The sequence below is a fragment of the Laccaria bicolor genome, genomic scaffold, assembly GCF_000143565.1.
Source record: "Laccaria bicolor S238N-H82 LACBIscaffold_55 genomic scaffold, whole genome shotgun sequence".
Lineage (NCBI taxonomy): Eukaryota > Fungi > Basidiomycota > Agaricomycetes > Agaricales > Hydnangiaceae > Laccaria > Laccaria bicolor.
Window position 1 is genome coordinate 152,238 of NW_001889926.1, and position 27,055 is coordinate 179,292.

Sequence of the window (27,055 nt, forward strand, 5' to 3'; positions counted from 1 at the left end):
GACGACCCCCTCTTCATCACCAGCTTTTCACAGCTCATTAACACCCCTGCCATTGCAGCCGCACTTTCAGAAAGGGCCACCTCCCTCCCTGCGCGAAGAGAGCCGTTAGATGCGAAGTGCATCGGGTTCCACTGTGGGTATTGGAAAAGTGACGTTGACATCGCGAGGCGACGCGGGTGTCAAAAATGGGGACTAGCATGAGGAGGCACACCCCGAGGATTCCTCAGAAGACAACATTCTGGCTCAGCTTCAACGAGACGTTGTATTTTGTTCTTTCAGTATCGCATAATGCACCGCAAGCTCTCTCTACCCATCGTTGTGTCTCCTACGATGGCCATGAGCGTAGGTATTTCCGGTGTGAGGGAGAAGAAAAAAAGGGGAGAAGGTCGGAAATTACTGTGTCACGTGTGGATCACTCAGGGATGGCGACATTTGGGCGACCTACTTTCTCGCTCTTCCTGCCATCTACAAAGATTGAAATATGGCGGTAGCGACTTTGACGAAGAGTCACTGAAGTAATGCTTGCTCTCCATCTTGCTCTCCATAGCCGCCCCTGATACTACTTAATCTCTCAACGCTATAGCAGGCAAAAGGACATACAGCGAAAGGCCGACCAATACAGGACCAATCCGCAGTATTTAGAGTTCGATAACTGCGATTCTCAGACGGCACCCTCTCAGATTTCATTTGAATTCCATAAAAGCACATCTATGCCTTGATCTTTGCGGCGCACCGAGATATTCGCATGACTTACAGTTGGTATTATAAAGGGGTTGCAAACTGGCGAACAATACGAAGCGACAGCATTTATATCCATTGGCAACCCCGGCCCCCGGTTGGGTTGACGTCACGTTTTGGACATATCCTTGTATGCACGTTGGTTGATTCATGAACAGTTTGTCAATCAGGAATCTAATGTTTTTCTTTGGCCCTCTTAGCCCCATGTCGGCCGACTTGGTAAAGCCGCATGACTCCCAACAATCAACGCCATCTCCAGCCCTACCGCACAACATGCATACCAACGCCGTTTCATCTCCTTCCCATCATCTCTCACTGGCTGGAACTTCGATGATGGCACTCCCGCAAGACGTCTTTAACCTCGTTATCGACGAGCTGGGCCGCTTACCTGATGTCAAAACGCTCCGAGCATGCTCCATGACGTGTAGCTCCTTCCGCTGCCCATCACAATCACACATCTTCCGTCGCGTTGACCTGGGCCGCCGTACCCCCAGAAAGAAGTACTTTCACCGCTTCGCCTCTCTGATATCCAAAACGCCTCGCATCGGCACGTACGTTAGGGATCTGCGGATTGAGGACGACTGGGGCCGGGACGTTGTGAATGGAGTCGTCATTACGTGGATTGCGCATTCTGAGCATCTTGTTCAGCTGTTACCCATGCTCACCCGCCTGATGTCGTTAACGCTGAAGTTCAACTCAGGCTTTGCGCCTTGGAACTTATTTACGAAGGACGTTCGTACGGCAATCATTAATACTCTGAGATCTCCTGGAGTTGTATCGGTGTCTCTTTCGCACATTGAGGCATTCCCACCTGCGATCGTGTCGTCCCTGGTTAGGTTGAAGCATTTGCAACTCTCGGCAATCAAGCTAGACAAAACCTCTTCGCAAGATGAAGCCTCGAATGTGCGACCGGAGTTTCTTCTGAAGTCCCTTGATTTCGCAAGCACTTCGAGTACCACGGTCAGGTTATTGCATGAAATCATTTCTTTTTCATCTGCGACTACGCTCCGTAATCTTTCTCTTGCACCGCCCGAGCAAGATGATCTTGGTCCTTGTGTATGGTCCTTGATGCAACTCCCAAATGTTGCACAGCACCTGACGCACTTTGAATGGATGCCAGTACACATCCGTGTGTTCTTTCCGATGTCTATACACTTCTAATTTATTAATGCTTCTTTATAGACGCTAGAATTGGACCCATTGACATCAGTATTCTACCCAATTTACGCTCGGTCAGGATTCTTGTCAGCCTTCGACAGGACATGCCTTTCGCCCAGCTCCTTCGCCTCCTCAACCAACCAACGTCACGAGCAAATAAGATTCAAACTATTGCCATGATCTTCGACCTGACGGATCTCCCGCAATTTCGCGGCGCCAGCGGTTGGGTCATGTTGGAAAACACTCTGATGAAACTAGCTTACGGGAGATTGAAAGAAATGAGGTTGGGTTTGACGGAAAGCGCCTGGTTAAGTTTGGAACGTAAAAAATGCCCTCTTTCGAAAGCAACGGTGGTTGCACTTCTGGAGGACTAATTTCCTACCTTGCGGGCGAGAAAGGGCGTTATTGTTGTAGGTGATGAAGGTGGCGGGCGTTCATGATGTCTTCAGAGCTATACATCACATTTCGCCGCTGTCAGGGTGGTGATAACGACTCTTCAACCTTCAATCTTGATCCTATGTGACGCAGTGCCAAGCCGCTCAATGCCCTTGATCTGTTCGTGAGAATATCCGATGGATGAATGATCAAACGCTTTTTAGGTTTTTGGTCTTCTAGGGTCACCAAAGTGTACCCTTGATCGAAATTTTGATTTCCTCGCAGCTCTTTCCTTCCATCAGCCTCCATCTCACACTCACAGGACTTGCAACAAGTTTTTCCGTCTACCCGGTCGAGTTTAGGGTTGAATCGCATCTGGGTGCAGTATCACGAGCAATAGCACGGTAAGCTTATTCATGCGCGCATGCCACAACAATCGCCCAACATACTTATCAGAAGTGTTGTCAGGCAACCCTCAGGTCTACCCCCGACACATAAACTTCTCCAATATGGTCGAGTTTCCCTACGAGATTTTCTACCTCATCATCGAAGAAGTAGAAGACAAGTTGACGTTGAAATCCTGCGCCCTTGTGTGCCGCTCTTTTGTTGAGCCCAGCCAGAAGAACATATTTCGCGTCATCGACCTCGGTGACCGCTGTATTACCGGGGAGGTATATTACAGACGGTTTTACCGCTTAATTTCCACTCACCCTCATATCGCGAACTACGTCCGCGATTTCCGCCTCGTCGACAGTTATGTCTGGGATCGCAAAAGCGATTGGCAATGGTTGGTGAAGGAACCCACCCTCCCGTTGACGTTTCAACTGCTTCCACGGCTTCAAGCGTTCTCCTTGATATTCACCACTGGAGAGCCCGCGTGGAATTCATTTGCGAGCCACGTCCAAGCCGCAATTTTCAAATTACTCACTAGGCGCACCATCTCTTCGCTATCCTTGCGCCGTATACATGGCGTTCCCGCCTCGCTCCTCGTTCACTTCACGCGCATAAAACATCTAGAGCTATATGAAGTTGAAATGGACCCTTTGAAAGCGTCTTTCAAAGATGATCCGAGCTATCAACGAGACTTGCGTCCTGAGCTGCGGTCCCTCACTCTGAAATCTCCATCTTCGTCGGTGGTGAAGGCGATCTTTGAATTGCTATCCTTTTCATGTCCTTCAACTCTCGAAAACCTTAGCATCATTTCCGCGAACGAGAAAGACGAGGTGTTGCGCAACGACTTGTGGACGTTGATTGAATGGATGGGGTCTTCCATCTCTCGGCTTTGGTGGAGACCGCGAACGCATCCTAAATTTCCGGCACTTGGTAATGCACTATCTACTCATACTTAATTGTCGTTAACAGCTTCTGTTCTGGACAGGTCCCCTATCTCCGATAGACTTGGCCGTACTGCACAATTTGCGCTCTTTGCAATTTCTTGTAAATTTTCATGCGGATGATCCTGCAGTCTTTGCACAACTGCTTTTCCTCCTTGGGCGTGTGGCTTCAAAACGGAATTTCGAGCAACTCGTTATCGAATGCGTATTTCTTAATCCCTTGGAACTTGCGGTAGCCAAAGATGGATGGTCCGCACTTGACGCAATGTTGATGAAGGAGGAATTTTCTGGGCTTCGGTCTGTCATTTTTTCAGCCCAATGCAAGTCCGCTTCGATGCTCAAGACTTCGGCGATGGCTTTCCTGCGTGAGCAGCTGCCCTTAGCTCGAGGTAGAGGTATCACCGTCGGATTCGACATGAATGGTCCTTGAATTGGTCGCTCGGTGATGGAAAAGGATGCCGAACCTCGGGTCGAGGGGTCGGGCAGATATCATGACGTGACGTCGTTTAATGTTAGCGAAGGTTTTCAACAGTTCTATCTTCTATTTATGACGAGGTCGGTGGGTTGGTCAATAAAATTAAAAATACCAATAGACTAGAAACAAGCCGTTTACGAGAGCTCCAGTGAATATTGAAATGACTTGGAAATGACAGGTTATAGTAAGGACACGCATCCATTGTTCTTACCGCTACTCTGAGAAACAACTCAACCATGCCCACATTTAGATAGACACCTCTTAAAAAGCTGTACATACGAAGCGCAAGCATCCCTCTTTCGTTCTTGCAAGTAAATGTCCTAGTCTGGCAGATTGGTCTCGACCGAGAGTTGGCCAAGCCGAGGCTCGTCGGTGATCGCGTTCTCGACCGACTGATCCGTGCGTAAACTCGTGACTCCAATGTTACAAATAAAACGACCCTTTCCTTTCCTCCTGGCGTTCACAGGATCTCTTGTACTCTACTTAATGCCGTCGATACCAATTCCACAAGAGATTCTCGAGACAATCATCGCCCAGCTAGGGTTTATAGGCGACGACGATTCCCTCAGAGCTTGCACTCTCGTCTCCCACTCATTTCTGTCCGCCGCCCAACCTTATCTGTTCCGGACCGTGCGCTTGGACCACATTGACGACAGAAGAAAGCGGCATGAGCATTTTCACATTCTTCTTCTTGAGAAACCCCGCCTAGGCACATACGTCTACAACTTGCGTCTTGGGGATGAGCATGACGGCAGTTTTGGCGAAACCCCTTCCTCTTGGATTACGGATACAGAGTACCTTTGCAAGATCCTTCCATTCCTCAACCGGCTCCAGACATTTTCTTTGTCATTCAGCTCTGAGATGACAGAGTGGAGTTCAATGAGCAGGAACGCTCGTGTGGTTTTAGAAAATTTATTCGAGCTTCCATCCCTCCGATCCGTTGCCCTGCAGTTTATAAGTGGAGTCCCCGCCCGTCTACTACTATCCTTGACAAAACTGGTCGATTTATCCCTCTCCTCTGTTCATGTCGACGTCGAAGACTCCTTATCAGAAACCACGCAACCAGCGAATCTTTCTGAGTTGGTCCTTCGTGGTTGCTCGCCTCGCACTATCCTTACGCTCCATTCCACACTTCGAAATTCTCCGAAATCTTTGCAAAGACTTATCCTCACCCCGACCCACGACACGAATTTTTGCGCATCTGTTTGGGAACTAATGAGGGAAGGGGGCAGCGGAATCACACAATTTGAGTGGCTGCCGTCCGCGCACTACTGTAAGTCGTTTCGTTTTAATGATAGCTCAACCAAATATCTAAAACATACAGTCTCATCCATCGGGCCTATCGACATTGGTGTCCTTTCCGATATTCGTGTTCTCCGGTACTCCGCAAGCTTTCGCCAACGAAGCCCTGTCAATCAACCTTTGAACGACTTCCTTAGTCTCTTGGGGCAGATGTGCAAACAATCTAACCGGGTCGAAACCATCATACTGGAGTGTCATTACATCAAAGGGGACGATGCGAAACAACCTTCTGTGGATTGGAAGGCGCTTGATGCCTTACTCAGGCGAAAAGAGTTTTGTGCGTTGCAAAAAGTATCGGTCCGGCTCTCAGTGTCTTCGTGCCCAACTGTGGAGCGCTGGAAATTCAAAGGCGCATTTGCTTATCAGTTGAAAGATACGCGGTCTCACGGTGTAGACGTATCCATTGAGGACCATTGGAGTTCAGCTATGAGATGGTTGGCGTGAGGCGCCCAGTCACTGGTCGGTTCTATTTTTACGCCGAGCTCCCCATGCATAGTTTGTTTACACGAGTCCTCAAGGCGTGAAGCTACAAGGTCGTCAAACGATTTCTACTTCGTCAGTGCTAAGCTAAGAACTTATTACCACAATGATTAACCTCATTATTCAGATTTTTATAGAATTTTTTCTGTCTTTGTATCGGATCTTTCAAATACTATTCCCCCCCCCCTATTTTGTACCGACAAGTTTTGGAAACGGAATGCAGCCGAGTTCGAATTACTATCATCTCCCTATTACAATGTTTCTCAAGTTCCAAATCTTCTTAAATTGATGATTTTCACTCAGTACCAGCCTCCGACTTTCCTATTTATCTACTTTCCCAAGTCACATCTCCAGTTTGATTCTTCGCATTCTCAATTTTCCACACTACTTTCCACGCACTTACCCCACAAAGCAGGTACCGCTCTTAGCTTCATTTTTCCTCTTAAATAGTTGATCCACCCCTTATGCGAGTGTTAAGTTTCGTTCGCCTTCGTATTTCAATGTCCGGACTCCGGCACTTAAAAAATAAAATAAAGAACCCCTCGATATGCGCAAGTATCCCAGCACAACATCGGAAAAATGTATACTGAACTTGTTAGTGCATTGGCTGTGTATGCGCCAGCAAAGCGACACGCGCGATATCTGGGTTCAATTCCCAGACAAAAACCTGAAGATTAGAGTAGCAATTTTTGCAAAAAGAGTATGAATTGATTTTCCGAGTCGGAGAGCCATATTTGATGGAACCACAGCTTGGGTTTGCGAGCCCGTCCTCTTATCCCCAACCCACTCCACAACATATCCCAAAGTCGGCCACTCCACCCCTCTTCCATCACCTCAACCATACACTCCGACATGTTAAAATCCGGCCCCCTGCTCACCTCCCACAATACGAAGCTCGCCTCGCACCGGTTTGACCTCGTTCGATAATCAAAACCACTTTTGCTCTTCTCAACCTGATTTTGTCCATCCAAGGAATGAATCTCTTAAATAGGGTGTCACAAAGTAGGTCTCTTGCCGAGATCTCAAAGTTAAAATTCGTCACGACCACCCTAATCGTTCTACCACTATTAGGGTAAGCTACACACGTATGTATGTACATTACGGGGACAGGTAATCATAAATAATAGAATGACGCCTTTATGAAGGTACTAGGACAACAAAGACGAGTCAATCGAACCGAGCTAATCGGGGTATATCGTGTTACCGCCATGCCATCGTAGGGTTTTCTAAAAGTGAACCTTTTCCTCCGTAACCTCGCTCTCCAGCTGATGCCACAGTGAATCATCTATTTCGGCAGATCTGAGCGTGGAGGAACAAGACCGGGCGTTGCGTAGAGCGCCACGGCAATGATTTCTGGAACAGCAAGCAGAGGATACCAGAAATGTTCGTTGGTTTGCTTTAATAAGTCGTTAACGGTCGCCATCGAAAAGGCTTCTCGAACCAGAAGAAGTGCGGCGACGAGGAGGAGAATGTATACTCCATACCTCATCCCGAATGATTCGTTGTCTTTCCTGTACTGGGACGTTCCTGAGACGGTAAAGGTGAGCCAAAATTAAATATTTGAAGACGAGAAAGCCCACCCACCAGAAAGTTCTGATCTTGCCAAGTGAAGAGTCTGCAAGGCTTGCAGGATCGTGAGCACCAGGAACATGACCGTGCTGATCACATGGAGGGTTTTTCCGGTGTGCGCAGTGCTAGAGCTCGAGCTTTGTGACATGGATGTACCCGCGCTCCCAAGGGCGACAGCGAGGACCAAAGCTAATCTGAATATCCTGCGATTGCGTGTGAGGGCGATGATTGGGTTTCTAGGTGGTGGGCTGTCGTTGAGTAGTTCACTAAGTCCCCAGGTCAGCTAAATCGTATCTCAAATTGGAGGAGAGGGGAGGAAAGGACCCACCGATCAAGTACAAGGGTATACGCAGAGTAGAGTAAACCGAAGAATCCAACTCCAAATAAGATTTCATCTCCAATCAATAGACCCAGATTTTCTCCTGCTGATGAGGCGCTAGCTAGCAACGAACGAATGACGAACGCCGTGATTCGAACTTAAAAAGCAGTGGTTCGTTAGCAACACTGGGCGATATAGTTTTAAAAAAAAACCTTACTAGCACAGAAAAGCGAAAGTACAATATGCACGTAGGTCGGGTGTTTGAACGATTGCAGTATGAACCAATGGAATAGGGGAACGTAAAGGGTAGCGAATATGACTGCTGCTGCAACAGAGTTGAAGCCGATGGCATGTGCGTAGTTGACTTGGAGTCCCGATGCGGACATCGTCTTCTGTGAGAGGCGGGTTGATTGGGTTCTTGTTCGTTGGCAACCTCCTGTTCAAGCCCTCTTTATTGACTTTCGGATGTTCGGTTATTGTGGCGGTGTGATGCGCGGTCTAAAGAAAGCACCATGATCTATAATTAGCCTGCCTGACGGCTACTCGCTTAGCCTCACTACTGTAAATCGCAGCATCTCCCGCAGCAACCATTGCCTGCGAAGCAAGTTTAGACCAGCCATTCGGGGCGCTGCAAAGGGAACGGACATGGGGCGTGGGCGACATTGTCTTCTTACGGTTCATCTCTTCGGCATAGGATCGGACACAAGATTGTAAGTATTTCGCGTCGGTCGGAGGCAGGAGCCACTTCAGCTACGGTAGGGTGCAAAATGGCTTGGACGTTCAAGTTAAGTATATATAGATATCCTGATCAAAACTCACCGGTGGGGAGGGAGCTTGTCGCTTGAATGTTGCTCAATTCTCTCGGACGACGAGACTGAGCGATATAAAGTTTAAAACGGTATTAAACAAAGCAAAGCTCACATAAAACGCTGATCCAGTATCCTTCTCCGTCCGGGTGTACATTTCCAGATATATGTCTGCGCTCTTCAACGGTAAAAGTTCAGGGATTTTCCTGGATAGGACCCTCGGATCATAACCTGCACACGGGTAAATCTGAAGACCGAGGTCATTGAAGCATCTGCAAGTGACGCGACTGCGCGTCGGTCGGAGGCAGGAGAGGATCCAATATCCTTCTCCGTCCGGGTGTACATTTCCAGATATATGTATGCGCTCTTCAACGGTAAAAGTTCAGGGATTTTCCTGGATAGGACACTCGGATCATAACCTGCACACGGGTAAATCTGAAGACCGAGGTCATTGAAGGCTTGAAGCATCTGCAAGTGACGCGACTGCGTTCAAAGATGAAGTGATCTCTTGTGGAAGGAGGTCCGCGAATGGTGGATCGATGGACAAAATTTCAGAGGCGCACGTAACTCGTGTGTCGACCCCCGCCCCCCCCAAAAAAAACGCCAATGGAAAACAATCCACTTTCAAAACGAGCAAAGCGACGGACTATAGACAACGGAACGGATACATGGGTAATATGTACACGTAGAATGCGGCATGAGGTGGTGCGTGAATAGCGTGGATGAAATGAAAATGCGAGGGAGTATATGCAAGAGAAGACGACACGTCACACTAAACGCGGACGGAGGGGAGATGCGTATGGATACAAAAAAGGGTGACAACTCGAGCTTAAAGCCCCAAGTTTTCTATAAAAGAGCGGATAAGAAATTTTTAAAGTTGACAAGCAACGATAGCAGAGATTCGTTAGGGCATCGAGCGTGGGTTGGTTCATTTCATGATCGTGAGGAGGGCGTCAAGCGTAAGGATCATGATGAGGATAAAGATAGCGTCAAGCGTCAGGCGCCGAGTTGTGGGTTTTTGTGTGTGGCAAGGACAACGGTTGTGCGAGTGAGACGAGGGCGGCTGTGCGAGTTGATGCGCAGGGACTTGGACGTCAAATGGGTATGGGACAGAAAGACGTCCGGTCTAAAGGAACTGAATGGATCATCAGCTCAAGCTTCCACCTATGCTTATAAAAGAATATACGCACTAGAACGGGGAGGCGGGGAGTAACCGCTCGAACCAACGTCAAGACTCTCCAAACACCCCAAGTCGGTCGAGAAACCCACCAGCGGTCGTCGAGACCTCCATTCACGAAGTGGATGGAGTGTTACACGGCTGGATGCGGAGAAAAGCGGGTAAGCGAGGGTGAAGATGATTGTGAGGAGCTGGAAGAGGGCCAGTGAACCTAGGCAAAGGAGGATGGGAGGAAGATAGGCGTCGTGAACTCATGGCAAGATGGAACATCTCGAAACACCCTCAATCCAAATCAACATCCATCCCCTCATCCTCAACCATCATAGCCATCAACACATCCTCAAGCACCGATCCCTCACTTCCCTCCTCCCATCCACCCTCCTCTTTCTCCCATTCCACCTCAGCTCGCAAAAAGACACCACGCAAAGGCGATTTCCTCCCCCTCGCCAACCCCAACCCCGTCCCATCCAAAGAAGAGGGACACCGAGCGAGAATGGAACGATAGCGCTGCCTCTGCTTACCTGCGTTTCGGAGGAGGAGGATGGCTGTTAAGTGGGAGGGAGGTGGGAGGGGGGGTGCCTTAGTTGGGGTGGATGGGCGATGTGTTGAGGAAGAAGGGCGGGGAGGTGATGTTGACATGGTGCGTGGTGGTAAATCAGACGGGAAGTGGACCCGTGGAAGTGGAGCAGAACTTGGAGGGAGCGGAGCGTTCCGAAGTGCCACTGGCGTACACGGAGAAGAAGGAGGGACGGAGGGAATACCAGACTCAACCTCCACGTCCATCCTATCATCCTCATCCTTCAAAAACGGATCCATCTCTTCCTCCCTCTCAACCTGAAAAACAACACCTCGAGGATCAATCCCATTCTTCAACAAAAAACACCGAAGCTTCAAGGAAAGCTTTATATCCTGTTCTTCCAATAACGCATGGTGAACCGCCGTCTCTAGCTCTTCTTCGATTTCGGAGTCGAGGTCCGAGTCGTCTGAGTCGTCGAATCCAGGGGACGAGGAGCCTGGGGTGGGGGATGTACACCTTGGCGTGGTGCTGGCAAGACGGCGCTTGCCAGCGTGCCTCTTCATCCCAAGCGCGAAAATCGTATGATAGATACACGCGTTGAGCTTGATTTCAGCGGTGGGTGCTCGACGGGGTGGAGGCGCAGCAGGCGTAGTGGCGGGCTTCAAGATCGACTTGGAAACCCCAGTGGTGCGAGCGCGTTTCCGTGGTGGTGTCGTTGGCGTAGTTGGCGGACTAACACTAGAAGAAGGCGAGGTGATTCGGGATGCTGAGCGTTTACGGCGAATCGAGGGGGACGTCACGGACGTCGATATCCGAGGTCGAGGCCTCACAGGAGTCGGTGACGAGCGTAATAGCGCATGTGTGCCCCCGCCTCCAGCAACAGACGGAAACGGAACAACGTTCGCTTGGACGTGAGGCAGATCAACCGCCATACGATGTTTCCCGGTATGAGCAGAGACGCTGGCGAGAGAGAGCGTGCACGTCGGCAGCGACTTGCGCTGGATCGAGGTGGATCGGGGGACGTTGGTCGTATCGAGCAGCAAGCCAGTCATCACGGGGGACAAGGGAGGAAGGGGAACCAAGGACAAAAATAACAACGCCTGGCTTTTATAAGAGATCAGATCAACCCCATCAGGTACGCGGACGCGTTTGTCACGTGTCCCCCATTGCTCTCTCAAGTTCCGTCGCGCCTCGAGGCTTCAACAACGTCAGCTGGGCTCCTACGCCACTGGGGTGAATTGAGCTGGTGCAGGTAGACTTTGGGAACGTGCTGCTAGAGAGTGAGCCTCGAGGACAATGCAAGGGCCGAATTGGCGACCCTTGTTTCAATTTCGCGGCCTTGACGACACTTGAATCTCTTGTCCTACAGGCTGGGGTTATAGGGGTGCGGACAATGGGTGCTGGATATTAAACAATGCCTAACGTCGACGAGGGGTGCGTTCAGAATCACGCGAGTTTTTTGACGTTACCTCACATCCGTCTCGCCAGCTGCATGATTTTCGTTCACGTTCAACAGGCTACCCAACGTCCCATCTGTAACCGTCTCCACACATACACCGGCAAGTACATCTGCACAAATATCTGCGACATCATGATATCGGACACACAGAAACTGGGTTCGACTCCCAGGCGAAGATTGAGGCATTATATACTGTATCTCTCTTTTTCTCTCGTCGTCAATTACAGCACCACCACCATCGTTTCAATCGTGCACGCCAATACCCAACTAATTGACAATCACAACCCGCCTACCCACCCACCTCTCCTTGAAGCCCACATAACCTCCCCATACCCAACCCTCCGTTCGTATACCGGAAGTACGTGTGCCCGCTATGACAGATAGAAATAGCAAGTACGTGCACAAAGACTGGGTTCGATTCCCAGATGGAGAAGAGGCCGTCAACATTATCAACCCATTTTTGTACAGCTCCCTGGATTTATACCTCCAGCTCCCCAACCAATCGGCAATCACAAAACCCCCGCCTACCCACCCACCTCCCATTCAAGACTGCGTAAGCCATTAGACATGTAACCCTCCGTTCGTATACCGGCAGTACATGTGCTGCTATTTCCAGGCAGGCTCGCTGAATGGTTCGCGCGAAAAGACTGGGTTCGATTCCCAGACAGAGGTGTCAAAGCTCGAACCAATTTTTACAATCGCGCATCCGAGTCACGGTCACAGCTCCCTCGATTTGTACCTGCAATTGACGATTACAAAACACCCGCCTACCCACCCACCTCCCATTCAAGACCGCATAACCCTTACACAACAAACCCTCCGTTCGTATACCGGCAGTACGTGTGCTACCATTCCCAGACGGGTATGAGGTACGCGCAAAGACTGGGTTCGATTCCCAGACGGAGAGGATGGTGTGCCAACTCGACCAGTTTTTACATCGCGCGTCATAGCTCCCTCGATTTGTACCTCCAATTGGCAATCACAAACCACCCGCCTACCCATCCACCTCCCATTCAAGTTCCACGTAAACCCTTACACATGTAACCCTCCGTTCGTATAATGGCATTACGTGTGCTATTATTCCCAGACAGACTTGATGGATGGTACGCGCAAAGACTGGGTTCGATTCCCGACGGAAAGGATATAGGAGAATAGCCTGTTTGGCCAATTTTTTACATCTTGCATTCGAGTCACAGTCCCCTCGATTTGTACTCGCAATTGGCAACACAAAACACGCACCCATCTACCTCCCATTCAACGCCCCATAAACCCTTACACATCCAATCCTCCGTTCGTATACTGGCATTACGTGTGCTACTATTCCCAGACAGACTCGATGGATGGGTACACGCAAAGACTGGGTTCGATTCCCAGACGGAGAAGAGGCGCTAAACATATTCGACCCAATTTTACAGCTTCCCGATCAATTGGTGATCGCAAAACATGCACCCATCTACCTCGTTCCCCTTCAAGTTCCGCGTAAGCCCTCCCACATCCAACCCTCCGTCCGTATACTGGCAGTACGTGTGCCTACTATTATCAGACAGGTTTGACTGATGGTACGCGCAAAGACTGGGTTCGATTCCCGACGAAAAGGATAAAGGAGAATAGCCTGTTTGGCCAATTTTTACATCTTGCATCCGAGTCACAGTCCCCTCGATTCGTACCTGCAATTGGCAATCACAAAACACAAAACACCCGCCTACCCATCCACCTCCCATTCAAGTTCTGCATAAACCTTCTACATCTAACCCTCTGTTCGTATACCGGCAGTACGTGTGTTACTATTGCCACATGGGTTCGTTGAACGGTTCGCACAAAGACTGGGTTCGATTCCCAGACGGAGAAGAGGATTGACATATCCGATACATTTTTTCATGCCGCATCCGAGTCACAGCTCCTTTGAATATTTGTACCTGCAATTGGCAATCACAAAACACCCGCCTACCCACCTCCCATTCAACTCGGCATAAACCCTCCCATAGCTAACTCTTCGTTCGTATACCGGCAGTACGTGTGCCTACTATAGGCCTACTATCTGTGTCTGCATTAAAAGAAGTACGCGCAAAGACTGGGTTCGATTCCCAGACGGACACTCGTAAATGGCATGTCGACCAATTTTTACATCCAAGTCGCGCGTCACAGCTTCCTGCTTGCGGGTGGGTGCTCAAGTGCTCATCAGGAGCAGGCGGGTGTCGAGACATCGTGGTCGCTTCTTCTCATCGTCGCTTGCTAATGAAGCGATTCTTGCTTGTTTCTTGATACTAATGACGTAGTACTTAGTTTGGGGCATGCGGAATGGGCCATAAAATCGCAGAGAATCCGCCATCGCTGATGCAACCCACCAATCGTGCACACCAGTGCTTGCGGCCAATTGGCAATCGCAAAGCACACTCCCATTCAAGGCCTACATACACCCTCCTACATCCAACTCTCCATTCGTATACGGGCAGTACGTGCGCTTACTATTTATTATTCACGGCATTGAGGATGGTATCATGGTACACTCAAAGACGGGGTTCAACTCCCAGACGGAGCGTAAGTGGTAACTGTTTTTTCATCACTGTCTTGTCATTGTCATTACTTACGCTTGGTTCTTCATATTCACAACATAGTCTGTTGCATCTGGAGTGGGTGAATATGTCCCGTAAAATACAAACCAAATACAAACCACCTCGGGCCTGGCGCTTCTTAAGCGCTAGGGGGCCTCAGAGGCCAATTTTTTGTCTGGTGGTAATTGGCCTCTGAGGGGGGTGATCCTGTCACTGCGCACGCTGTCGTTCCAAAATAGCTCCGGCTGATGGTTGCCGTTGTCCGGACACACGCTGCACGTGAGCGCTTGTGCTCGCTTCCAGCGACGAACCTTCTGATGACGAACGACCTCCACCTTCACTGACATATTGCCCACCACCCACTTTCTCCGCTTATGTCTCTTGTACAGCATGCTATGTCACCGAACAGCGAGCGCTGAGCGCAGAGCACTAGCTTTCTACTACGGCGACTAGCTAGCGACAAACCCAACAACGAACTACCTACACTCGGGTAACATATTTGTGCACCAACCACTCACCCCGCCTACCCTCCTCATGCATCATTCTACGTCACCAAACAGGGATTCACGCCGCCGCTGATATCCTGTTCCCGGGGGGTATGTGTGGTATGTATAACCTTCGGGTAGGCACGCGCCAATATCACTTGTTCTTGGGGGGTTACCACTGTCCGAACAGGGTTAACACACATCGGGCATCCCATATTTGGTCTTGGTGGATCAGAAAGGCCAGTCTCGCTACCCTGTTTCTGGATACTTCATCTAAAACACTCAAGAAGCCGACATGCGAGAAATTTGCGCCCTTATCCTTCATTACCCATTCCTGTTTGTCAAGCAGTCAGATCGGCCACCCTACTATCACAGGCCAATCAACCTTCAAGACTTGACGTAGATCGCCACAGCTACTCAACGAACGACACTTTCATCCATCCATCCATCTCTCTCCTCACATGAACATTGGCGTCATACAAGATTGACGCACTCACTTCGTTCCCTTCACCGGGTAACTGGGTTCTTGTGGGGCTGACTGGGTGTAATTTCGACCACAGGCTCCCTTGAATGTTGGCGCTTCGTTCCTGGCGTCGAAGTATAGTACTTATGTTGTAATGTTTTGTATGTCACAGCACACATTTAAGGAATGCATCATACGATCACCTGCTCGAACCGTACTTCTACGTAGCGTAGATTATGAGTGAATGGCATTACGAACTTCTTCATAATACGTCGGCATGCGTCTGTTGAATCCAACAAAAATGAGGACAAGATTCACGGAGAGTACGGAAACTTCGGGATGCCAGAAAACAGACAACCTTGGCACTCACAGATACTCGTGCCATTCTGCTCATGTGGGATTATAATCGAGGTCTGGGTCAAGTTGAATTGCACCTGGGAAGAATTTCACAAATGTGCAGCTTTCGTAGGCCAGACCTGTGTTTACGGTTCTTAAGGCGATATTCTTTGCCAACCTTTGATGTAGTCTGACTTTTACTCCGCAAAAATGTAAGTTCAGGCTCACTCCCCCGCACCACCTCAGAAATGGCGCCGTAAATCAATTCTTAATACTTTCAGCTACTCAACGACCAGCCTTCACAATTTTCCCAATGAAACTGGGCTAGATAACCTGTGAATAAGAGAATTTCACTCCACCTAATTTGTAGCAGGACCGCAAAATTCTTTCTACAGATGCTGGCTTCGACAGACTACCCTTGAACCTTCAAGTTCCCTTGCAGATAACGGCTTCCTGCCTAAAAAGAACTTTCCCTTGGGTTGGTTGGCTGAAGAAAATTGGAGGAGGAGTAAGTATAGTGATAAAACATAAAAATCTTTGAGCACATCGTCTGATTCTCAACTTGAGAGTTCGCTTTTGAATACGAAGTACATCGCCATACTTCAACATAGCTATATAACACGACTTGAATTTTATTTTACAAACGAATGGCGCATTTCCGCCCATGCGGTTTGTGATTGCATGAAGACGTTGTTACTCGACAAAACCTCGCGTCTACAAATTGGCACCAAGTTCGAGATGGTTACTATTATGTTTCAGATGTTTCAAGATGTCGCCATATCTCTATAGATAGAATTTTGGTGATATCCTTTGATGGCAAGTCACTAAAAAACAAATGAAATACCTCTCTTTTTTGACAGACGACTGTCAACGGGCTTCATTTTCCTGTTAACTTCATATATTGATATGAAAAAATACCAGACATGCGAGGAAGGGAATGAAGTGGGTGTGGGTCCAAGGTCTACCGACGATGGGGAGTTTAAACTATGAGAAAATTCCAGATACCGCGAGCGCAAGGTGTTCTTGCAGGGAGACGCACCCGTTGCCAAGGCAAGGCCTCTCCCTATGACCTGTTATAGAATTCTCATGGAACCCTTGACTACTGCCCACCGATGTTTTTGTTTTTAGAGATTGACCAAGAAGGGGGGTATTAGTATTGGAATCATGGATAAATTACCACTGTTAGACCTCCAGATTTTGCCCCATTGCAGGTATGTATCTATTCTTGGCAAAGATACCCAAGTTTTTGGGATGAATGCCTACAAATCGAGCAGGAGGCATAGCTACTGGCGCTGGGCAACGAGCGACGAGCGCCACGGCCGCTGATCGCGCCGCTTACGGTCTGTCACCACTTTTGAGATTCCGCCGAAAACCTTAATCCCAAAAAGGATCAACATCACATGACCGGCGAAAAGCTTGAGAGACTCCGAAGAGACGCGTCGAACCACTTTTGAGATTCCGCCGAAAACCTTAATCCCAAAAAGGATCAACATCACATGACCGGCGAAAAGCTTGAGAGACTCCGAAGAGACGCGTCGAACGCGTCCACCTCAGCGCAACCCCATCCATCCCGCCCATCCTCATCCTCAGCGATACCTTATGTATTCTATCTTTTTCTTCCCTTTATTTGTATATTCCTCTTAATCATGTCGCACCTCTCTTTCAAACTTGCGCCTCCCCCATTTGAGTCACCATCTTTTGAATCTCTCTTCCCACCAGCCATTGGCCACGCTTTGTTAATTTCACGGTTGGAGCCACATAACGCCCATTCTGTTCCACCATCAACTGCTCAGGACAGGTCTCCGCAAAACATCGATGCTCTGAAACCCCGCACAACTGTCATCCGAGGGATTCCAACAGACTGCTCGCCCTTACAAACGCTCGCGCCTGCACCTCTGCTGTCACCTGGCGCAAATGCCTTCACCGATAATCTGTCTAATAGGCTGGCTTGTGCTCCTTCTTCTCGGTTCTCTACCCTGGATTCTAATAGCGGATTCCTGAACTTTCGAGTGCACGCGCCGCCCCCTTCCTCGATACCAGCCTTAGGATGTCTTGAATATGACTTGGCTCGAGAGAAGTTCACCAACAGATGGGAAACCTGGGAAGAGTTCGGTTCTTGGCTGAAGCGTGAGCAAGCGGAGAAAACAGTTGAGTTGCGACTTTCAAAGACTGTTCACGGTGATGGCAATACCTTCAAGGCGACATTCTATTACTTGTGCTCACGACATGGAAGCGGCGGTGTCAAGACCTATCGAAAAAAGCATCCTGAATGGCATCGAAAGGTCCCAAACAAACGTATGGACTGCCCTGGCTCCCTTCGTGTCAAAACATACCCTGGATCTTCAACTGTTCTTGGGTTCTATGATGCAGTACACAACCACGACACTGGAAACGCTAATCTGCCATATGTGCGCATTTCAACAGAGACTCGAGAGTTTATTGCAGGCCTACTTCGCTTGGGTGTTGAACCGCCCCACATTGTAAGGGAATTTGGGCTTTAATCAAATTGACAGTTGCGTTCTAACTTCTCATCATGTTTAGCTCACGTTGGTTCATCAAGGTGTTTATCAGCAGGACGACAATGAGACAGATCAAAATCTTCGTCGTGATTTTTTTATTACAATGTCAGATATATACCGCTTAAAAAAGGATATTGACGCAGAAACAACGAGACTCCATTCTGACGACGGACAATCAACGTTAGCATGGGTAGAGCGACTGCGAGATCAAGGCGCACTGCTTGGCTTCAAAGGAACATCAGACCCACCTCCGTTAGGGTCTAATCTCGAGGCGGATACCTTTTCCCTGATGATTCAGACTCGATGGCAAGAGAAGATGTATCAAAAGTTCGGCAATCACCTTGTAGGGGTCGACGCGACTCACAATACAACTGTCTACCGCAATCTCAATCTTACAACAATTATGGTACGCGACTACTGGGGCCACGGGATCCCTGTCGCTTGGATGCTGGCTTCAAAGGGAACTGAAGAAACAATCACCTATTTCATCAAACTCATTTTCATGCGAAACCCCTCCGTGAACCCTCGGAACGTGATGTCTGACCGAGACCACGCTCAGATCAATTCATGTGTAAAGGTCTGGGTTGCTGCGGTGATATTTCTCTGTTGGTGGCATGTTCTCCATGCCTGGCAGCAACATCTACGGATCGGTGATCACCCTGAGCTCTGGAAGCTTCTGAAGGCCTGGGTACGTGTCTCGAGCTCAACAGAGTTTGACGAAATGTGGCGCAAGATCAAGGAGCTGTCCCCCAAGCCGTTTGTAAAGTACCTCGAGACTACCTGGCTTCCGGAACGCTACAAAAAAATGTGGTCGAACGTCTATCGGAAAGGCCGAAATATTCATGAAGACATCGATACCAACATGCTCCTTGAGGCATGGCATCATGTCTTGAAGGGTAAATTTCTTCATGGCAAGCGAAATCACCGAATGGACCACCTTCTTCACTGTCTTGTCAATGAAGTACTTCCTCATTATAGATTGAAGCAGTCGCGTCAAGAGATCGGTTTCCAGGGTGCAAATCTTGAGGTGTCGGCACGAAAGGAGGTGGCCAAACTTGCCACCGAACAATATGCGCACATTTCTATTACGGTACGCATTACTAGATCAGTCTCAATTCATGCTAGCTCACAAAAAAAACGTCAGAAAATTGACGATAGTCATTTTATTGCCCCATCACACACTAATCCGGATAAGAACTATGAAATTGACCTCGATTTGTATCTTTGTAGCTGTCCTGTATTCCCCCGCATACGCTTTTGCAAGCACATGTGTGCCGTCCAGATTTTCTTTAGTATTCCTAGCGCGGACGCGCCGCTCTTCGATTCGACAGCCTCCCCACTCGAAAACCTCCCACCATCCCCTTCTACTCCTTCACGGCCTGTCGAGGGATCAAGCCCGAAGATTGGTCCTGGAAGTCATAATGACACAATTCAGAAACTTGAAAGAGTAGCCGCAAGGCTTAGAGAAATTGACGAACCACGTTTTTCTCTCGCAAACCTCAACACCGCCCTCGACGAATGCTTAAACATTTCGGGACCGCTCTCTAAGGCTGGTGTGCTTCCGGCCTCTCAACAAGTGGCACCAAATGTACGCACCTGGAACGAGACCAAGAAAGTCATGCCAGCAATCAAGACTGGACGGAAACGACTGGGGGACCAGGCATATGGAGCGAGGGTAGCGAGCGGGAAGAAAGCGAAGGAATGTGGATCTGGCTCGCGAACTTCAACATCGACCACGCCTGTAACTAGCCACACGGCGCATCCAACTCTCCTTCCAGCACCAACCGCTCTTCTGCAGCCACCGATGCCAGTTCCTCTACACCCAGCGCCGATGTGGGTTCCATCTGGTTACCCAGTTCCTGGAATTTACAATAGGTATCAGTACATATCGTCAAGCCCTATCGCCATGGGAAACCAGTATTTCCACTCCCCACATACCTATCCTCCAAGTGCTTGAGCCGTTTTGTGGCGATTTCTTCGTATATTGATTTGTATGAAAATCTACCATCGTTGAAATTACGTGTACGCAAGTAAGAATGATTTGGAAGTGGCATTGGAGTGGTGAGAAGGCAGGAGACGAAAGTTCACGACCTTAAGAAAATTTCGACGAACACTCGGTTATGTTGGTCGCCGGACTCACGTGATGTTTTACCATTTTAAGAATTAAGGTTTTCGGCGGAAAGTGAACAACTGTCTGTCACCCTGACACTCAGGTTATTTTTAGACATCAAAGGAAGCGATCACTGAATCAATTTGGATTTGACGTGTAGTGATAGAGCGGGAATGACCCCCAGAGGCCAATTCCTACCAGACAAAGAATTGGCCTCTGAGGCCTTCTGTCACTCAGAAGCGTCAGGCCTGAGGTGATACAAACATCCCACCAAAGCTTATTGATTATCACCTACATAGGTATGATTCAATCCTTCGTTCAACTCCCCACATCTAACCCTCCGTTCGTATACTGGCAGTATGTGTGCCTACTATATTGGTTCGGATTAGCATGCACAAGGACTGGGTTCGACTCCCAGATGGAGAATGGTGCTCTCGATTTTCGGATAAGAGGAATTTTTTTCCTCGTCACTTCTTTTCCTTTGCGTCGATCGATTGGGAACAACGTAAACCCATCTACTTAGTCCTATACGACTGTTTCTAAATAGGCACTATTGGATTGTGAAACTTGCACAGTGTATGCGAACCATCAATATTTGATCAATATCCTGCCCGAGCTAACTATCTTTCCAGGATCATCTCTAGCCCCAAAAATCCTCATCTATTCAACCTCACAAAGATCCTCCTACATCCTGCCCTCTAGATCTCCGTTCGTATACCGGCAGTACGAGTGCTATCATCAAGTGGTGGAAGAAGTGACTAGTATGCACAGAGACTGGGTTCGACTCCCAGACGGAGAGTATGATCCTTGAAGGGTCAGTTTTTTTGATTGGTGTGTATATTTGATTTTTGACTTCATTGAAATGACGACAAAACTGACTTTCACGGTCGTCACGCAGACCTGAAAACCACCTATCCAACCCCAAAAAAATTCCTCCCATCTCGATCCCTCTACAAAAATTATGATTGTTCGCGAAAAAGCTCGGTTCGATTGTCAGACGGATAGTGCGTTCTCATGCACGGGCTTCAATTCCGAGACAAAGGGTTCACTTGACACTGGGGGGGGAAGAGTTAGGTAGTACTCCTTCATGCATCCGAGCTCCTCGAGCTTGGATCAGCCAGTACAGTTTTTTAAAAAAAGCATTTTTATTGGTGTCTCGCTAACAGCTCGTCAATTCCAATCATTAGTCCGATGACGAGTTACGCTCAACACTTGAGAAAAGTACCTATATTCAATTTCTTTGTTAGTACATCGGCGAGTACATGCACCTCCCCATCGACCACGCAAAGCACTGAGAAACGCTATTCGTCAACACAGGCCTCTAACCGATTCGGCGCTCATTGTCAATCCATACCTCAAAGTCCACAATGACAGCTTCCTCAACATCCGCACTCACAACGTCGACCTGTTGTGGTTATGATGATCAGCATCATATGAGTGTTACGTGCATGGTATTTTCAACGTACACATCATGCGCTGACAACGTCCACCCTGCCGTCACCCGCCCTATTGTCATTCTCCTTGATCATGGCCATCTTCGAAGATCAAGCTCCAAGCCTCCGCTTACATCCCCGTCTTCGTGAGCAGTCGATTCGGATGCGGAAGAGATTGAATGTCAAGGTGTGAACGTTGTCTCGTCGGAAGAGTCCGCGTGAAGTGCGTTATCTTCGTTGATGGAGACCAGTGGATCCTCATCCACCGCTATGCAGGGCAATCCATCTTCTGCGAGGTCGCCCCTTCATCGGCAATATCCCGTCGTCGAGCTGTGGAGTCAGGTTGAACTGGGAGGAGAGGGCGATGGGCGATGTGTGGGAGATGAAGAAGGGCGGGGAGGTGATGTTGACATGGTGGAAGCGTGTTTGGGTTGGTAGGTCGGATGGGAAGTGTACCTTTGGAGGCGGCGGAGCGTTCCGAAGAGGCACTGGCGTACACGAGGAAGAAGGGACGGGGTACCAGACTCGACCTCCACGTCCATCCTATCATCCACGTCCTTCACCTCCTCATCCTCATCCTTCAAAAACGGATCCATCTCTTCCTCCGGGCAGAGGCGTAGTGGTGGGCTTCAAGATCGACTTGGACACCGTCGTCGGGCGAGGGCATTTCCGTGGTGGTGGTGTTGGCGTAGTTGGCGGACTAACACTAGAAGAAGGCGAGGTGCTTATTTTTTACGGCGAATCGAGGGGGACGACGATATCCTAGGTCTAGGCCTCACGGGGAGGGTTGGTGACGAGCGTAATAGCGCATGAGTACCCCCGCCTGCAGCAGCAACAGAAGAAGGAAACGGAACGACGTTGGCTTGAACACAAGCGTGGTGAGGCAGATCAACCGCCATGCGATGTTTCCCGGTATGAGCAGAGACACTAGCGAGAGAGAGCGTGCACGTCGGCAGCGACTTGCGCTGGATCGACGTTAATTGGGGGATGTTGGTCGTATCGAGCAGGCCAAACCAAGCAATACCACGTTCGCGTTTGTCACGTGTCCCCTGTCTCTCTGCTTCTAGCCTGTTGCTAGCCTGGCGCCAACTTCTAGCTTCAAGTTCCGATGTCGCCTCGAGGCTTCAACAACGTCAGCTGGGCTTACGCGGATTGAGCTGGTGCAGGTACACTTTGGAACGTGCTGGCAGGGTACTGGTGTTTGTAGCTGCTATTACATAAATAAAATAAAATAAAATAAAAAGAGGAAAAAAGCGAAAGAAAAGAGAATATTTCTTATCTTATCTTATCTTCTATACATGAGCTGTAAACTACTAGCCCATCCTTCCATTTCCACCTACATCTGGGCAGCTCTGGAGCACTTTCAAGGATGTAGGTTGGAGTAACTAACCCTTTTTTTTTTGGTGGGGTGCATGTGAAGCACTTCCACTTTGATGTTGAATTAGTTTTGACCAAACAGGATTCTTTCTTTGTACATCTACAACCTGGCATTGTGATTTTGTTTCTGAAAGTTTGATGATAACTTACAGTAGTTTTCATATGTGAAACTATGACATGTGATGCTATAAAATGAAAAATCTCATCCTGTTTCCCTTTGCATGATTACCATTCCATATAATTGCAGCTTTGCTCTGGATCTTGGTTTTTCTCTCATGCATAAGCTTTGTACACAACTAAAAGTCATCAGAATCTCCATCCCAGATAATCATACAACCATCTAAACAAGGGGGAAAAAAACAAGGGACACACCAGCTGTACAATATTCTTTCCAGTAGATAGGGTAAAATTTTCTGGGTGATACAGTCAAGTGTAAGACTTATGCAAGTGCTTGAAAATATCTTATACAGAAAGACATAATCTATCCAAAGCTTCAGTTGAAATTTCAGAAGATTAACAAGCCACAATTTAAAATTATGTTTATCAAAGCAATGAGGTATTACTCTTTTATTTCAAGACTTCAAATTCTTGTACTCAGGAGTTAATTTTGTCCAAAACATGAGAAATGTCTGTTGGATTTCTCAGGGTTATTTCTATGGGATTTCTTTACAATTTTTCCAGTTGTTTTGGCAGTTGACCAAAAATTGCCATAACCCCACATGCCATTTTGGTAGTTGTAAATGGCCTATGACCTGTGACTGTTGAATTGATAAAAATGGCACAGTAGCAAGTTCAGAATTCAAAAATGTCAATTTCAACTGATGTTGCTGATTTAACAATTTTTTGAACAGTAAAATGCATAAAAATTTGGTAGCTCATACTCATGTAATAATCTCAGTATAATGTCGATTTTATATGATGTAAAAATGTAGTGGAAGACGGCAGAGAGGGCAAGTATTACAGAAGCAGGCTGGAGATTATTGCTATCACATAAGCAAAAGCATAGCCACCTGCTATCACATAAGCATATGCATAGCCACCTGCTATCACATAAGCACATAGCCACCTGCTATTATGTAATAGCAGCTACAAACACCAGTAGACTGCCAACGTGCTGCTAGGAGTGAGCCTTGAGGACCATGCAAGGGCTGAACTGGCGACCCTTCAAGTTTCAATTTCGCGCCCTTGACAACACCAATTTTTCAGATCTCTCTTGTCATTTCGTCAGGTTCTTGTCCTACAGGCCCGGATTGGATAGGGGTGAGGACAATGGGTGCTCGATATTGCACAGTGCATAATGAGGGGTGCGTTGAGAATCACACCAGACTTTTGAAGTTACCTCACATCTGTTTCGCCAGCTGAATATGATTCTCGTGTTAACAGGCTTTCAAACGTCCCATCTGTAACCATCTCCGCTCGTACATCGGTAAGTACATGTGCATAAGTACCATATCATGATCTCAGACACACAGAAACTGGGTTCGACTCCCAGGCGGAGATTTACAGCAGTGGCTCTCCTTGTTTTTCTCGTCGTCAATTACAGCAACTCATCGTCGTTTCATAATTGTGCGTACCAACTAATAGGTAAGCACAAAACACCTCCCCTTCAACCCCCGCATAAACCTACCCACATCCAACCCTCCATTCGTATACCGGCAGTACGTGTGCCCGCTATCGTCGACAGCTTATAGTGGCAGAGTACGCGCACAAAGACTGAGTTCGACTTCCAGACGGAGAGGATGCAAAGGGCATGCTAAGACCATTTTTACATTGCGCGTTACAGCTCCTTCGATTTTACCCCCACCGTCCCAACCAATAAAACACCCACCTACCAACCTCCCATTCATGCCCCGCATAAACCCTCCCACATCCAACCCCTCCGTTCGTATACCGGCAGTACGTGTGCCTACTATGCTGCAAAAAGATTCTAGTCCGCGCAAAGACTGGGTTCAATTCCCAGACGGAGAAGATGCATCCGTTGAAGCGATTTTTACATCGCGCGTCGTTATCGCTTCTTTTCCTCGTTGTCACTGCCTGCTAATGAACACAGAACAGTGCGCAATCATTTGGCAATCACAAAACACGCACCCATCCACCTACCCACCTCCCATTCAACTCCCCATAAACCCTGCCATACCCAACCCTCCATTCGTATACCGGAAGTACGTGTGCCTATTACACATTGCCAATTCCATTCAGGCTGGTACGCGCAAAGGCTGGGTTCGATTCCCAGACGGAGAGGATGAATCCAGTTTATCATTTCTTTTCCTCGTTGTCACTGCTGCTTGCTAATGAATGGCACAGTGCTTGCAACTGCGCAATCACAAAACACACACCCATCCACTTCCCATTCAAGTTCCGTGTAAGCCCTTACACATCCAAACCTCCGTTCGTATACCGGCAGTACGTGTGCTATTATTTCCACACAGGTTCGAGGAATATATGGTACGCGCAAAGACGGGGTTCGACTGCCCGATGGAGACTAAGTGGTAACAGTTTTTTCATCTTTGTCTTGTCATTACTTACGCTTACTTCTTCATATTCACAACGTAGTCTCAGGTTGCATCTGGAACAGGTGAATATGTCCCATAAAATACAAACATCCCATCGAAGGCATATCGACTATCACCTACAGAGGTATGATTCAAGTCTTCGTTCAACTCCCCACATCTAACCCTCCGTTCGTGTACCGGCAGTACGTGTGCCTACTATATCGGTTCGGATTAGCCTGCACAAAGACTGGGTTCGACTCCCAGATGGAGAATGGTGCTCTCGATCTTCGGATGATAGTAAATTTTTTCTGTCACTTCTTTTCCTCGTCGTTTCTCGGTAACAAGTAAACCCATCTACTTACTCGTGTACGTTTACTTTTGAACATTTAGTACTAACTTTTGGAGGCATGTTGAACGAGTGAGTACGCTTCGCATACAAGAATCCTACCGGAGCTTATAAAATTCCCTCACTATATCCTGCCTAAGCTAACTATCTTTCCAGGATCATCTCTAGACCCAAAAATCTTCATTTATTCAACCTCACAAAAATCCTCCTACATCCTGCCCTCTAGATCTCCGTTTGTATACCGGCAGTACGCGTGCTATCATTAAGTGGTGGAGGAAGTGTCTAGTATGCACAGAGACTGGGTTCGACTCCCAGACGGAGAGTATGATCCAGTGGTCAGTTTTTTTGCTATTGTGATTGGTATGTACACTAACTGATCAAAAGTAATGTCACATGATTTTTTGGACAAAGTTGGTGCTATAACACAAGAACCAGACATTTTAAGAACTAAACTCTGGTGCATGAAACATAGCTAAAGAGGTGTAGATTGTATATACCAAGTCTGGGGATGAACAAATAAAAACTCAGGATAAGGCAGGGCATTGACTGTGACAACTCCCAAAAATGGGATGTGACAAAGTGAGAAATTCTGAATGACTGCAACCTACTGGAAGCAATTAACAACTTGAGGAAGAGATATTTTGAAAACTGGATCTCCCTACTATTGTTATGAGCTTCATAAAGTCTTTGGGCTAGAAAATTCTATATCCTCCCCTAAAAGGTAAATTCGAACTTGTTGTCAATTTATGTATTTTTCACTTAATATATTTGTTGGAATGAGGTAAAATGACTCCCTATCAATGTTTGTAGTGTGTATAATACAAAGGTAGGTAGAAATGTTAAAATGAACATTGCATAATGTCTGTAGAAGCTAATTTCCAGAGTTTTCTGGAGGTAAACAAGTATCTACGGCAGTGGTCCTTCTTTTCTTCAAGAAGAAAAAATGCTACCATCCTTTTGAATTGATCCATGGAGACTCAGGATGTCTTTTAAACAATGCCTGAAGTATAGCATGATAGCAAATAGATTGTCACTGGGTATAACTTGAAAAGTCCCCAATAAAAATACATTTTGCATACAGCAAGAAAAGTGTGGGGGTTTCACATCCTTGTCTAATAGAAGCTCTGTTTATTTCTTTAGGATGGTGTTAGTAGGCATGAGAAGCGCCTTGTGAAATATTTTCAGCCCCAACTCATTAAGAAAAATGTCAAGGATTGGTCTAAGATGATTGTT

At 47.8% G+C, this 27,055-nt stretch overlaps 9 protein-coding genes across 9 annotated transcripts; 5 read left to right on the forward strand and 4 right to left on the reverse strand.

Annotated features, from left to right (window-relative positions):
* Positions 1 to 942: 942 nt before the first annotated feature.
* Positions 943 to 4,203, forward strand: LACBIDRAFT_295673 (uncharacterized protein; the record flags this gene model as incomplete). Its single annotated transcript, XM_001888402.1, has 5 exons — positions 943 to 1,867; positions 1,921 to 2,179; positions 2,681 to 3,594; positions 3,634 to 3,708; positions 3,737 to 4,203. The coding sequence occupies 5 exons, from the start codon at positions 943 to 945 to the stop codon at positions 4,033 to 4,035; spliced, it is 2,472 nt and encodes an 823-aa protein (XP_001888437.1). The 3' UTR covers positions 4,036 to 4,203.
* Positions 4,204 to 4,566: 363 nt separating this feature from the next.
* LACBIDRAFT_312861 (uncharacterized protein) lies at positions 4,567 to 5,826 on the forward strand (the record flags this gene model as incomplete). The annotated part of the gene is made up of 2 exons (XM_001888403.1): positions 4,567 to 5,353; positions 5,405 to 5,826. The coding sequence occupies 2 exons, from the start codon at positions 4,567 to 4,569 to the stop codon at positions 5,824 to 5,826; spliced, it is 1,209 nt and encodes a 402-aa protein (XP_001888438.1).
* Positions 5,827 to 7,147: 1,321 nt separating this feature from the next.
* LACBIDRAFT_295674 (uncharacterized protein) lies at positions 7,148 to 8,174 on the reverse strand (the record flags this gene model as incomplete). The annotated part of the gene is made up of 4 exons (XM_001888456.1): positions 7,968 to 8,174; positions 7,760 to 7,907; positions 7,447 to 7,697; positions 7,148 to 7,389 (listed from the first exon to the last, which is right to left on the reverse strand). The coding sequence occupies exons 1-4, from the start codon at positions 8,134 to 8,136 to the stop codon at positions 7,148 to 7,150; spliced, it is 810 nt and encodes a 269-aa protein (XP_001888491.1). The 5' UTR covers positions 8,137 to 8,174.
* A 1,079-nt stretch (positions 8,175 to 9,253) lies between these two features.
* LACBIDRAFT_312863 (uncharacterized protein) lies at positions 9,254 to 9,769 on the forward strand (the record flags this gene model as incomplete). The annotated part of the gene is made up of 1 exon (XM_001888404.1): positions 9,254 to 9,769. The coding sequence occupies one exon, from the start codon at positions 9,254 to 9,256 to the stop codon at positions 9,767 to 9,769; it is 516 nt and encodes a 171-aa protein (XP_001888439.1).
* A 246-nt stretch (positions 9,770 to 10,015) lies between these two features.
* Positions 10,016 to 11,302, reverse strand: LACBIDRAFT_333759 (uncharacterized protein; the record flags this gene model as incomplete). Its single annotated transcript, XM_001888457.1, has 1 exon — positions 10,016 to 11,302. One exon carries the CDS (start codon positions 11,300 to 11,302, stop codon positions 10,016 to 10,018), a length of 1,287 nt encoding a protein of 428 aa, XP_001888492.1.
* Positions 11,303 to 11,664: 362 nt separating this feature from the next.
* LACBIDRAFT_333760 (uncharacterized protein) lies at positions 11,665 to 14,347 on the forward strand (the record flags this gene model as incomplete). The annotated part of the gene is made up of 13 exons (XM_001888405.1): positions 11,665 to 11,684; positions 11,739 to 12,067; positions 12,090 to 12,121; positions 12,275 to 12,288; positions 12,330 to 12,578; positions 12,801 to 12,812; positions 12,906 to 12,999; positions 13,041 to 13,188; positions 13,257 to 13,268; positions 13,483 to 13,485; positions 13,721 to 13,868; positions 14,027 to 14,247; positions 14,325 to 14,347. The coding sequence occupies 13 exons, from the start codon at positions 11,665 to 11,667 to the stop codon at positions 14,345 to 14,347; spliced, it is 1,305 nt and encodes a 434-aa protein (XP_001888440.1).
* A 4,853-nt stretch (positions 14,348 to 19,200) lies between these two features.
* Positions 19,201 to 19,792, reverse strand: LACBIDRAFT_312865 (uncharacterized protein). Its single transcript, XM_001888458.1, has 2 exons — positions 19,543 to 19,792; positions 19,201 to 19,473 (listed from the first exon to the last, which is right to left on the reverse strand). Exons 1-2 carry the CDS (start codon positions 19,592 to 19,594, stop codon positions 19,262 to 19,264), a joined length of 264 nt encoding a protein of 87 aa, XP_001888493.1. The 5' UTR covers positions 19,595 to 19,792; the 3' UTR covers positions 19,201 to 19,261.
* Positions 19,793 to 22,187: 2,395 nt separating this feature from the next.
* On the reverse strand, positions 22,188 to 23,710 carry LACBIDRAFT_333762 (uncharacterized protein; the record flags this gene model as incomplete). The annotated part of the gene is made up of 7 exons (XM_001888459.1): positions 22,188 to 22,307; positions 22,387 to 22,729; positions 22,755 to 22,817; positions 22,948 to 22,967; positions 23,135 to 23,169; positions 23,357 to 23,397; positions 23,655 to 23,710. 7 exons carry the CDS (start codon positions 23,708 to 23,710, stop codon positions 22,188 to 22,190), a joined length of 678 nt encoding a protein of 225 aa, XP_001888494.1.
* A 543-nt stretch (positions 23,711 to 24,253) lies between these two features.
* Positions 24,254 to 26,048, forward strand: LACBIDRAFT_333763 (uncharacterized protein; the record flags this gene model as incomplete). The annotated part of the gene is made up of 12 exons (XM_001888406.1): positions 24,254 to 24,288; positions 24,368 to 24,410; positions 24,569 to 24,642; positions 24,768 to 24,880; positions 25,035 to 25,146; positions 25,289 to 25,387; positions 25,414 to 25,429; positions 25,538 to 25,559; positions 25,598 to 25,679; positions 25,712 to 25,773; positions 25,867 to 25,894; positions 25,979 to 26,048. The coding sequence occupies 12 exons, from the start codon at positions 24,254 to 24,256 to the stop codon at positions 26,046 to 26,048; spliced, it is 756 nt and encodes a 251-aa protein (XP_001888441.1).
* Between the last annotated feature and the right edge of the window lie 1,007 nt (positions 26,049 to 27,055).